General features: G+C 14.7%; 1 protein-coding gene across 1 annotated transcript, besides 27 other annotated features; it reads right to left on the reverse strand. All coding sequences in view use genetic code 6, as the record gives it.

Moving 5' to 3' along the window:
- Window positions 1–1,495: 1,495 nt before the first annotated feature.
- Window positions 1,496–1,581: a microsatellite.
- A 405-nt stretch (window positions 1,582–1,986) lies between these two features.
- Window positions 1,987–2,069: a microsatellite.
- Window positions 2,029–2,274: a microsatellite.
- A 99-nt stretch (window positions 2,275–2,373) lies between these two features.
- Window positions 2,374–2,408: a microsatellite.
- Window positions 2,404–2,448: a microsatellite.
- Window positions 2,449–2,823: 375 nt separating this feature from the next.
- Window positions 2,824–2,877: a microsatellite.
- Window positions 2,878–5,054: 2,177 nt separating this feature from the next.
- Window positions 5,055–5,105: a microsatellite.
- Window positions 5,106–5,149: 44 nt separating this feature from the next.
- On the reverse strand, window positions 5,150–6,236 carry IMG5_119010 (protein kinase domain protein; the record flags this gene model as incomplete). The annotated part of the gene is made up of 4 exons (XM_004034466.1): window positions 5,150–5,370; window positions 5,415–5,781; window positions 5,825–5,957; window positions 6,016–6,236. The coding sequence occupies 4 exons, from the start codon at window positions 6,234–6,236 to the stop codon at window positions 5,150–5,152; spliced, it is 942 nt and encodes a 313-aa protein (XP_004034514.1).
- Window positions 6,223–6,274: a microsatellite.
- Window positions 6,275–6,982: 708 nt separating this feature from the next.
- Window positions 6,983–7,037: a microsatellite.
- Window positions 7,038–7,584: 547 nt separating this feature from the next.
- Window positions 7,585–7,733: a microsatellite.
- Window positions 7,586–7,630: a microsatellite.
- Window positions 7,589–7,732: a microsatellite.
- Window positions 7,604–7,734: a microsatellite.
- Window positions 7,652–7,726: a microsatellite.
- Window positions 7,660–7,732: a microsatellite.
- Window positions 7,717–7,812: a microsatellite.
- Window positions 7,721–7,784: a microsatellite.
- Window positions 7,729–7,795: a microsatellite.
- Window positions 7,813–8,789: 977 nt separating the features above from the next.
- Window positions 8,790–8,837: a microsatellite.
- A 682-nt stretch (window positions 8,838–9,519) lies between these two features.
- Window positions 9,520–9,608: a microsatellite.
- Window positions 9,528–9,617: a microsatellite.
- Window positions 9,618–9,746: 129 nt separating this feature from the next.
- Window positions 9,747–9,805: a microsatellite.
- Window positions 9,775–9,799: a microsatellite.
- A 2,550-nt stretch (window positions 9,806–12,355) lies between the features above and the next one.
- Window positions 12,356–12,446: a microsatellite.
- Window positions 12,356–12,450: a microsatellite.
- Window positions 12,357–12,424: a microsatellite.
- Window positions 12,359–12,426: a microsatellite.
- Window positions 12,451–12,971: the final 521 nt, after the last annotated feature.

The raw sequence follows: 12,971 nt of genomic DNA on the forward strand, positions 1-12,971 counted from the left end.
GATAGATAATATAAAGAAACAGATGAATTTAGCAAAAATATAATATAATTTAGAAAAAGAAAAAAGTGAATTAAATACATTAAAATTTTTCTAATTTATTTGCTTCCTTGTGAAATTTGGCTTGAATAAAAATGAAGACGAAAATGAATATTTATTTTAGTTTTAAAAAATAGTTCAAAATCTTGAAGAAGAATATGAATAATTTGTGGAGTTTTTTTAATAGAAAAATAAAATTAATTAAAATAATTAAGTATTTTTTTCTTTCTATATTTTTAATATTTAGAAAAAAAAAAAAAAAAAGATTGTAATTGAATGTGTTCTAAAGGCGGAATTTTTAAAAAATAAATTATTTTAAAGCTTTTATAAAAATTAATTTGAATATTAGACTTTAGCAAAAAACCAAATTGATTTTAAAGTTCAAAAAATTTAAGAATTGGAAGAATAACTTATTTATTATTAAATTGGGGGTGAATAATAACCATTGTAGGCCGATAATAATAATTAGTAGTTATTAGATTAAATAAAATATATGTAAATTTCTTATGATAATTTATAGAATGAATTCGATATATTGGATATGAGAAAAAAAGAATTCGATAAATAAGATGCTAGAATTTAAGAATTATTATTAATTATAAATTAAAATAAAGATAATATTAATAATTTTAATTAGGACATACTAAATTAAAATGTTTAATAAAGAATAGAATTAGATAAAAAAATAAAATAATTAACAAAAAATAATAAAGGTTTACTTTTATAAAATAAAGACCTTAAAAAATCGTAAAAATAATATAATTTTCATATTTTTTGTTATTTTTGTTGATTTAAAAAAAAAAAATTTAAAAGTTTATATGTATATGATGAAAATAATAAAAAACTTGAATAAAAATTAGAAATAGAAAAGAAAAATAATAATTTATAAAAAATATTAGAATAATGTGAGAATGAATAATAATAAATATAAAACCTATATGAAGAAATTGAGAAATAGAATATATTAATATTTTAATTGAGAAAAGATAATGAATAATTTGAATAATTTTAATACTTTTAATAATAATATAAAGAAAGTAAATAATAAAATTAAAATTCGGCTAATATTTTAGAAATGGAATGTGAATTTTATAAAAACTAATTGAGTCAATACGAAATTAATATTATATAGGCAAAATCAGGTATTTTAGAGGAAAAAATGATTATTGAAAATCAAAAAACGAAACTTGTGTAGTAATTAGAGAACGCTTTGTAAGAAAAAGAATAATTATTTATTAAAAATTAAAATTTGATTAATGAAAATTCTAATTCGAAAAATATATTTAAAACATTAGAAAAATAACTTAAATAGTAATTTTTTTGTTTGGTTTATTAAATATTTTAATTTTTTTTTATTTAATTTAAGAGCTATTAAAGAAAGAGATTAATTAAAAAAATAAATAGAAACAAAAGAAAAAAAAAGAAGAAGATGATGAGGAAGCACAAAAAGATGATACACAAAAAAAGGAAGAAGAATAAAAAAATAATGAAGAATAACAAAAAAATACAGAAGAATATAAAAAAAAAATTGAAGAATAATAAAAATCTATAGAAGATTTAAAAGAATAAAATGAATAATTTTTATAATAAATAAAAGATTTAAAAAAATAAACTTTACATTTAGAAGAATTACATTAAAATATTATTTTAGAAAATTAATAATTAAAAGAAAATGATGATATTTGTGTTTTAAAAAAATAATTAGATTAATTATAAAATTGTTTAGATGTAAGTTTAAACGAAAAAAATGCTATTGAAAATGAGAATAAAACTATTAGAGATTCTTATAAATTAATTGAAAGGCTTTTTAAGGTTTTTTTTTTTTTTTTTTTTTAATAAGATTAATAAATTAAATTTTAATTTAGAAATCTTTAAAATAAATAGACTAAAAAGATAAATAAATATAAGCTTTAGAATAATAATAAAATAAATAATAATTTAATTAAGAAGATAATAAAAAAGAAAATGAAAATAATAATCAATAAGAGAATTAAATATAGAAAATAAATGAAAAAATATAAAAAAAAAATGAAGAAATTGAAAAAAAATATGAAGTAATATAATAAAAAGGATAAGAAATAGAAAAAATGCTAGAAGAAATAAAAAAGAAAGATTAAGAAATATTAGAAAAAGACTAAGAAATATAAAAAAAAGAATAAGAAATATAAAAAAAAGATGAAGAAATATAAAAATAAGAAGTAGAAATATAAAAAAAAAATCAAGAATTAAAATAAAAATAGGACGATTAAAAATAACTCCAGAAATAAAATGAAAATATGAATTCTAAAATGTCTATAATAAAAGCTGAAAATGAGACATTAAAAAGTTAAGCTAAAAAATAAAAGGAAAATTTATAAAATGAAAATTAATAATTAAATGAAGAAATAAAATAATTAATTCAAGAAAAGAAAACTTTAGAAAAATAAATTGAAAAAATCTAAAATGAAAACAAAGCTGAATTAGAAATGGGAGATTTAGAAAAAAATTTTGAAAATGAAAAAGAAAAATTAGAAAATGAAAAGAATTAAATTATTTAATAGCTAAAAAATATTTAAAATGAAAAGTTTTGTCTATAAATATCTTCAAGTGAACTTATAAAAGAAAATGATTCTTTTAAATCTACTTTTAAAACTTTTTAAAAACATTTTAAGGTATTTTTTAATTTTGTTTAAAATATTTCATTTTTTATTATTAAATAAAAAGAAAACGGTTGAAGAAAATCAAAGATTGAAATAATAATTAAAAGATAAAGAAAATGATAGTTAATAATTAGAATAATAAAGAAATTAATTTAAAGATCTTTAATGGTAATATGAAGAACTTTCATGGTAGTTTTAAGAATATAAAAACGAAATTGAAGAATAAATAAATAATATAAATGAAAATACAGCAGAAAGTAAAGAATTAAATAAAGGATAAAATAAATAAGAAATCAAAATAAAATATAAAATTTAAGAAGAAAAGGAAGAACTGGAAAAATAAAAAGAAAAAATATAAAATGATATGGCTTAAATATAAAAAGAAAACAAATCTTTTAAAATGACTTATAAAAACATAGAAAAAGAATTCAAAAAAACCGTTAAAGAATTAGATTTTTGTAATTAATAAATGTATCTTTTAGGTTATTTTTTTTATTTAATTTATATATATATATATATATAAATACATTTTTTTTTTATAGAGGAAAAACTAAAATAAAAGGAAGAGATTTTATAATAATAAATAGAAATATTAAAAGAATAATAAAATTAAATTTAATATTTAGAAAATGAAAATAAAGAGTTAAATAAGTATTAAAAAGGAAAGAATAAAATTGAAGAAGAAGAATAAAAAATAAAAGAAATGAACTTTTAGTAATAATTAATTTAATTAAAATAAGAAAAACATGAATTGGAATAAGAAAAGAGTTTTTTATTAAAATAAAAAAGTGAATTTAATCAATAAATAATAGAATATTAATAAAAAGAATTTTAATTATAATATAAAATGAAAGATTTAGAAAATTAAAGTGAGGAATTTGCGAAAAAAAAATTAAAACTAAATGAAAAAATAAAGTAGAAAAAAATTTAAATCGAGAAAGAAAAAGATGAGCTTTACAAAAAAAAATAAGAAAAAGATATTTTTATAAAAGAAAATGAAAGTTTTTCAAAATAATTAATTTTAAGTCAAAACTAAGTTTTTGATGAAAAATTGAATTCCTTTTTGAAAAATTTCTAAGATTTTTTTGTATAAAGTTTAAAGCATTAATCTTGTTTTTAAGTAAAAGAAAAAACAATCTAAGAATTCGAAAAAAAAATTGGAGAATAAGAAGAAAAAATTTAATAAAAAAATTAATAAATTGAAGAACTTCTGTCATAAATTAATTCTTAAAATTAAGAAGTAAATAATTAGTTTATATAAATTAAAGAACTTTAGAATAAAAATAAGGCTTTATAAGATTAAATTAATAATAATTAAGAAGAAAGGTTATTTTAAAGTTAATATTAATAGAAAAAAAACATGTCTTCAATATAAAATATTAATAAAAAGAATGTTTAGAAAAATGTAGGAGAATAAAAAAATATTAAAGATATGATTAATTATTTCTAATTAGTAATGTCTTAATAAAATAATTAAAATAAATAATAACAATAACAATAAAATGTATAATAATGTAAAAATATATAATAATAGCAAGATTCGTAACTAATAAGCCAAAATATTAATAAAGGAGATAATAATTAAAATGATAAACAAAATAAACCTTCTAGTTAAATATTAAATTTAACTTCTTTGATTACATAAAAGGAAGAGGAATTATAATAAATTAAGAAAAGTTTATAAATTAAATAATAAAATTATAATAATATAGAAAAGGTAAAAATTATGTTAAAAATAAAATGTTTTAAATTATTTTTTAAATAATTATAAAAAAGTAAAATACAGAACCTAATTATTAAGATAACATTCAAAAAAAATACAAATATTAATAGCATGAACTTACAAAGTCATTAGAAATAAAACCTTAGAAAATCAATTAAATATAATATAGTCAGTACTAATAATAGAATTAACCATTATATTAGGGTGATTTATTAGGAAAACAGAGAAACGGAGTTGGAAGATAAATATATGAAAATGGTGAAATATATGAAGGAGAATGGAAATTTGATTAAAGAAGTGGCTATGGTATATTGAAAGATAGATTTGGAATTGATATTTATAATGGTGAATGGGTAAATAATTTATATAATGGAGTGGGAAGATTAAGAAACTAAAATATTTGTTATAATACTAATATATAAGGAGTAGATATTGATTTAAAGTAAATTTTTAAGCAATGGTAATTTTATAGTGGATAATTTAAGAATGGATAAATGCATGGATAAGGAACTTTAATAATTTATGGAAATTATAAATTTATAGGAATGTTTTAAAATGGAAATGTTTAAGGAGAAGGGATTCTATTAAAAAATAATTTCGAAATTATTAAAGGAGTATGGGATATATATGAAATTAAATGAAATTTTTTAATAATTTATATATATATATATATATATATATATATATATATATTTATATATATATATTATTAAAAATTTGATATTAAATAATTATTTATATTATATTTTGTTCATTATTTAATATTTGAATTCTAATAAAAATCTATACCTTAAAAAAATTAATGATTTATGGCTTGGTTTGCGGATATTCTTTTTACAGGATCTGCTTCAATCATCCTAAATAACAAATCTGCTGCCATAACATCAAATTCGCAAATTTTTTCTATAAAAAACTTTTTATTAGAAGGAAATCTAGGAAATTTACTTAACCAATTAAGTTTATATTTTCCAGCTAAAAATATTATAATATAGCTTTATAATTTTCTATTAAATTACCTATTTAAAAACTATCTGGTGTCCCTAACAATTAGAAAATTTTTATTAAAATATCTATTTCATAATATCCTGTAAATAAGATCTCTCCTGTAATAAGTTCATAAAAAATACAGCCTATAGACCATATATCAATAGGAAGAGAATACAGATTATCTTTCAAAAGTAACTCAGGAGCTCTATAATTTAATGTTTGGACTTCTAAAGTAACTGTAGTTATAGGGATTTCATAAAATCTTGCTAAACCAAAATCTGCTAATTTTAATTCTCCTTTTTAAGATATTAATATGTTTTAAGGCTTTATATCTCGATGAAATACACGTTATCTATGACAATAGTCTACTGATCTTAATATTTGATGCATATAGGACTTTTTTTATTTTCACTTTTTTAATATTTAGTGTTGTTTTTACTTTTATTGTGTTTTTGGGATATCTTCTGGCTGAATGCTTCAAGTGTTTTATTTCTTTAGATAAGTCGTTTTCCATATATTCTAGTATTATATAAAGTTTAGGTTTTTCTACTTAGTATTAAATTTCAACAATTCTTTTTTTTTTTTTTTAATTAATATATAACATATTTGTTTTTTTGTTTTATTTTTTACTTTATAATATTAGAATGGTCTAGAGCTTTCAGACAACTAATTTCTCTTAAAGCTGTGGAAGGTATTCCTTAATTTCTTTGTTGATCATCTTTCATTTTTATCTTTTTTATTGCCACAAATTGTTTTGTTTAAAGGTTTTAGGCTTTAAAAACTTTACCATATGTTCCTTCACCTAATAATTCTAATATTTCATAAGCACCTTATTAGTTTTCTTATTTCATTTTTTTTTTTACTTTTTTTTATATATTTTTTTTATTTAAGCTTAAATTTTTAGTATAAATTTTTAATTTATTGCAAAATAATTGAATTTTTTGTTATTTTATATAAATTAAAATATTAAGAGTTTAATAAATAAAAAATTTTGAAATCAATTTATAATTATTAGTTTATAAATTAATAATTATTTTATTTATATAAAGTAAAAATTTTTATAGTAATAATTTAATTTATTTATTTTAAATTTAAGAAAAATGTGTAAAATTTATTTACAAATTATCAAATTATGTTATTTATTAGTTTTATTTGAAATTAAAAAAAATAAATTAAAAACATAAAATAATTTTCATTTAATATTATAAAGATTAATTAAAAAAAGTTTCATTAATTTTTATTGTATGAAATTTTATTTATTGAAGGAAGTAACAATATATTTGATTATTATTTTTAATTTACTTAAATATGAGGTTATTATAATTATAAGTTTTTTTAATCAACCTATTTTGATATGTTATTTATACTTTTTTAAAAACAAATAGAATCTAAAGATGCTATTGGTAAAATTTTCTTTTTTTATAAACTACTTTATTCTTGTTTTTTTTGTTATATTTTTTGAATATTATCATTAACAAAAGTATAATCATTTAATCTATTATTTTTTTAATCTGAATTAAAATTTTTCTATGGAGTTAATTAATTATAATTTTCTATAAGTCCTTCTCCTACAAATATACTTTTATTTTAAAATGGTAATTTTTAATCATTTCTTTAATCAATTTTCAATTATTTTTGTGTAATCAATTTTTTTGGAGAAACTAAATTTCCATATTATAAAAACTTTGGATCGATTATTAAATAAGATTTATTTTATTATAAATTAATTTTAAATATTTTATTGCTTATTTCTTAATTAGTTAATATCTATTTTATTTTTTTAAATAAAAAATATATATTTATTTGTTTTTCTATTATACTTTATGTATGAAAAAAGAACTTAATAAACAAAATAATTAACATTCTTCTTTTTAATTATTTAATGCATCATATTGTCTATTCTAAAAATAATAATAAAAATAAAATAGTATTTTATAGATTAAAATTAATATTAACCTTGCTTTAAATTATTTCATCTTATCCAAAATAATCGAAACAGGAAAATAAATTTAACTATAGTATATTAATTAAATAAATAAAAAAAAAAACTTATTATATGTTTTGTTGATTATAATATGATTAATCTTCTTCAAAATTTATAAGGCTTTTAGCTTTATTATTAAATAAGATTTATTTTTATAATAAAAATTATTTGCTTGATTTTTATATCTTATAAAATATAAAATATATAAAAAAGAAATATATATATATATGTGTAAAAATTTATATATATATATTAAAAAATAAAATTATATGTATATATATTTAAAAATTAATATATAATATTTATATAAATATAAATATAAAAATAAATATAAATATAAATATAAATATATATATATATATATTTTATATTTAAATTTTTATTTATAATTTATATATTAATAATTTTATATTTAATTAATTTTAATATATATTTTATATATTGCTTTAATATTTTACTTATATTTATCCTTTTTTTACAATATAAAATAAATTAGCTTTATCACCCTCTTTGTATAAATAATCTCCTTATTTAAGAGTTATAATTTAAGAGTTTTCGAATAAACTTCTTACAAATTAAAGATCACTATCTTCTAATAATTTTGAATTTTGTAAAAAATTAACTTCCTATTCTATTTATTCTTCTATAATACTTCCCAAATTTTTAATAAAATTTCTTTTGCTTATTAAAATAATTTAACTTTTCTCTTGTGCAATAGCTGTTTTTTAATATGTTTCATAAAATAAGCAATCATGAGTCCCAAAATCTTAACCTTAAAGTATTTTTTTAAATACTACTCGTTTATTTTATTCAATTTCTTCATATATATTTACAGATCCATTTATTAATACATATACATTTGTAACTTCTTATTCTTTTTGTTTATTTAATAATTTTATTTTTTTAAAAAAATTATAATTACCTTTTTAATATATGCATTCTTAAGGTTCTACATCTAAAATTCTAATTCTTTAGGAAAGCCTTTATAATATATACACTGGAAATTATTAGAAAAATATAAGTTTTATATTTAATTTAATATATCATTATTATTTAAATTTATTTCTTAATTCTATTTTTTTTTTATTATTATTTTTAAATAATCTATATATGAATTATAATTTCATATTTTTTTATTTATAATAAAATTTTATTGACAAATTTTAAGTTATTACGTATAATTATAAAAATTGATAAAAAAAATATAATCATTAAATTACTATATTTTTAGTTATTTTTAAAATAATTTAAGGAATTTTACAAAAAAATTAATAACAGATACAAATATAAATATTTAATTTGAAAAAAAATATATATAATCTATTATATTTATAATATTTTTTTAATTAATTATTTTTTATAATGATAAATACTATATTTTAATTTATATTTTAACATTTATATAATATAAATTTAATTCTTTTATATTTTTTTTTTTATTTATGATTATTTTATTTTTATTTTATATATTATATTTAATACAAACTAAAAATATAATATAAAAATGTCACAAATTAAAATTAGAATTACAAATTTTAATGATCATTAAATAAAAATAAATAATTCAGAAATATTAGAAAAAATACAATATTTTTAATAGTAAATAACTAAAGAACTCATAAATGAGCTAGAAATACCATAAATTCTAATAAAAATAAAAGAAATTTAATAATTATTAACAAGTTTATATAACTAATTAATAGACACAATACAATAAAACTAAAAAAAACAAATAAAACTAGAAAACGTAAAAATATATTAATAATAATAATCCACACCTTTGTATTAAAGATCATCTTTTTCTTAACATGAATTGAAAGTATAAAAAAGTCCAATATTAAATATAGAAAATAAAGAATTATAAAATTTAAAAGTTTAAAATCTAATTTATTAATTAAAAAATTAAATAAATTATAAATAAAATGATTTATAATCAAAATAATAAAACTAGAAAACATTTAGTAGCTAAATAATAAATAATTGTTAAAGTTTTAATCAATTAAAAGATAAATAAAATAATTAAATTAAACAATATTAATTTAATTTATATAATACTTATTTTCTTTAAACTAAAAAATTAAAATAATTAAATAATGAGGCTAATAATAAGAATAAACTCCATTTTTTAAGTAGCGTTTAGTTTTTAAATAAAAATTAGGAAACTTCAACTTAAAATTAAGAAAACTTAATTTAAAATTAGGAAAATTCAACTTAAAATTAAGAAAATTTAACTTAAAATAAATAAAATAATAATAAAACTGTTAATTTCGAAATAAATCAAAATATGGATTAATAAACAGGATTGTTACAAAATTTTCATTTATGTAAAAAATTAGGTAATGGAAGATTTTCTGAAGTACATTTAGTAATGTATGAATAATATATTTTTTTATTTATAATTAATATATTATTATTATTATTATTATTATTTTTTTAAAAAAAAGAGATAAAAAAACAGGAATCATGTTAGCATTGAAAATAATTAAACTAGAAATTATAAAAAAATATAATTTATATTAAGATATAGCAAATGAAATAAAGATATAATTATGTTTGAATCATCCAAATATAACAAAACTGTATGGATTTTTTATCGAGAATCAAAATATATATTTAATTCAAGAATATGTTGATGGAATAGAAATGTATATAGACCTAAAATAATAACATTTTAAAAGATATAATGAATAAATAGCATCTTAATATATAAAATAATTATTAGAAGTATTAATATATATGCGTTCTCATTAAATAGTACATAGAGATATAAAACCTGAAAATATAATAGTCTATAATGGAGTATTAAAATTATGTGATTTCGGTTATGCAACTATAGTATAAAATGATTAAATGCATTAAACATTTTGTGGAACTCTAGATTATATAGCACCTGAAATGAAAAATGGATAAAAATATGATTTTTCAATTGATATTTGGTGTCTTGGGATTTTAACTTACGAAATTATTTTTGGAATTGCACCTTTTAAAAATAATAATTAAGTATTAAAGTTTATAGGGCCGATTTCTTTTTAAGCTGCTGATTTTATTGAGAAAATTTTAGTTAAGGATGTTAATTAAAGGATTTTGCTTAGTGATGCTTATTAACATCCTTTTATTTTAAATAATAATAATAATTAACTTATTAATAAATAAAATAATTAAATTATAGATGATAGGGATTTTCGACTTTTGAACTAAAAATGAAATGTATTATTATGTTTTTTTATAATAATTTTATTATTATTATTTTCTTCTTAATTTTCTCTTAATTTTATATATATATTTACATGTTATTTTTATTTTTGTTTTTTGGTTTAAAAAAATATCAAATTGAAAATATAATTCCTTATAAAATAAAACTAATATACATAGGAATTTAAAATCTGTTTAAATATATATTTTTTAATTAAAAATTAAAATATTTACAATATTTGCATTATGTTTTTTTATTTTCTTGAATATTATGTAATATATTAATTTAAGAATGCTATAATTCAAGCTTTTTTTATTTCATTATTATTTTTCTAGATTAAATATTAAATTTCTTTATTTTACTTTAAATTAATAATTTCATTTTTTGATTCTTATTTTTCAATTTATTAAAAATCTAAGCATTATACATTTTTAAAATTATTATAAATTTAAGTACTATATTTTTTAATGTAAAGCAACTTTAATAGCTAATATTTATGTATAAACTATTTTACGAACCAAAATTATTGTAGGGATTTGAATTTAAAGTATTTAAATTTAAAATTTGGTGGGAGTTGTTTATTCATAATTATAATATTAATTTGAAATTATAGTAGATTTATTATCTTAATTTTATTTATTAAATCATCTACTTAATTTAAATATTCATTTTATTAAATTTTAAAATTAAAATCTAAAGTTACTACTAATATTGCTTATTCAATAATATTTTTTTTATTGAATAAATTAATCTTTTTTTATAAATAAAATAAGTTTTAAATACAAAAAAAATTACTAATATTTTTTTTTATTTTAATGTTTATTTTGTCCTTTCAAATATCTAAATTTAAATTCTATCATTTAATCTTAATTTTAAATCTTACTTTAAAAGATAGAAAAAAAATATATATATCATTTTTATAAGAAATAAAAAGTATATAAATAATACATCTTTAATTTCTAATTATACTTGTAAAATAATTTTTTATTAAGGATTTATTTATCCTCATTAGAAATTTATTACAAAATAGTTTATTGAAGTTGCTAAGACCTTTTCTTTAAAATATACCATAGTTATATATATTTAATTTTTATTAAAATTTACTTTAAAAAATTTAATAGATTAATATTTATTTTAAATTAATATTTCTCCTTATATGTTATTTTATCCAAGATAATAAAATATGATTTTGATTTTAGGAAAAATAATTATTTATTGGCTATAAAAATTTAAATATGTTATTATTAATTAAATATAACGATTAGTATTTTTTCGATGTTTAAATAAACTTAATACAATGTTTATAGATTTTATTTTAAATATATTTAATTATTTTAAATTAACTATTTTCTAAGTACATTTATTATTTAAAGATTATAATTTAATATAAATAGGATTAAAATGTATTATATATGATTTTTTTTGAATTCAGTCTAAAAAGAAACATAAAGTTTATTATATACAAAATATATTTATTAAAAATAATGTATTATTAATATAAACTAAAATATAAAATATACAAGTTACACTTATATAATATATAAATATTTTTTTATAAAAAATATTTTAATTTTTATAAAAGTAAATATATATGCATGTATTTAATATGATATAAAAAATTTAAAATAAATCAATATAATTCTTATTAAATTTCCAAAATTTTTTAAAAAAGTTCATCTATTATTTATTAATTTGATTTTAAAATATTTTCATTTTTAAAAAATTTGTCTATAAAGATAGGTATACATAAGTCATTTAATTTATAATCTAAATAAAATATAAAAAAAGTATTATTATATATTTATATATTTATATATTATATATATTTATATATTTTTATATATATATTTTTATATATATATTTATTTATTTATTTATTTATTTTTTACATGCTGTAATTGATTTATCAATTATTTTACCGAATTTTAATTTGCTTATTTTTACAATTAATATATTTAAATTGTTTTCTTTTTCAACATTTTATTTAAATTATATTTATTAAATATTTTATTGTTGCTTCAATTATTATATTTAATAAATTAACTAATTTTATTATGTATTTAAATTTCTTTTTTTATTATAATTTTATTTACAATTTATATAAAATATATTTTTACTCTATTTCTTCTTAATGTTGATTAATTTTATTATTTATTTCAGAATTTTCCTATAAAAGTTTATTATTAGTATCAATTATTATTTAATTTTAGGAATCTATTTCTTAAATTTATTATTCAAATTAATTATTTTAAACAATACAAACTAATATTATTATTGTTTCATTTTTTTTGTATTTTATATTTATTACCTTTTAATTGATTCGATTAAATTTATTATATTTATTTTATTTTTTAAAATAATTAATTTTTTTCATGTTTTATGTCCCTAGATAATTATAATTCTTTATTC

This window comes from Ichthyophthirius multifiliis (assembly GCF_000220395.1).
Source record: "Ichthyophthirius multifiliis unplaced genomic scaffold scaff_1120509250957, whole genome shotgun sequence".
In the NCBI taxonomy this organism is placed as follows: Eukaryota; Ciliophora; class Oligohymenophorea; order Hymenostomatida; genus Ichthyophthirius; species Ichthyophthirius multifiliis.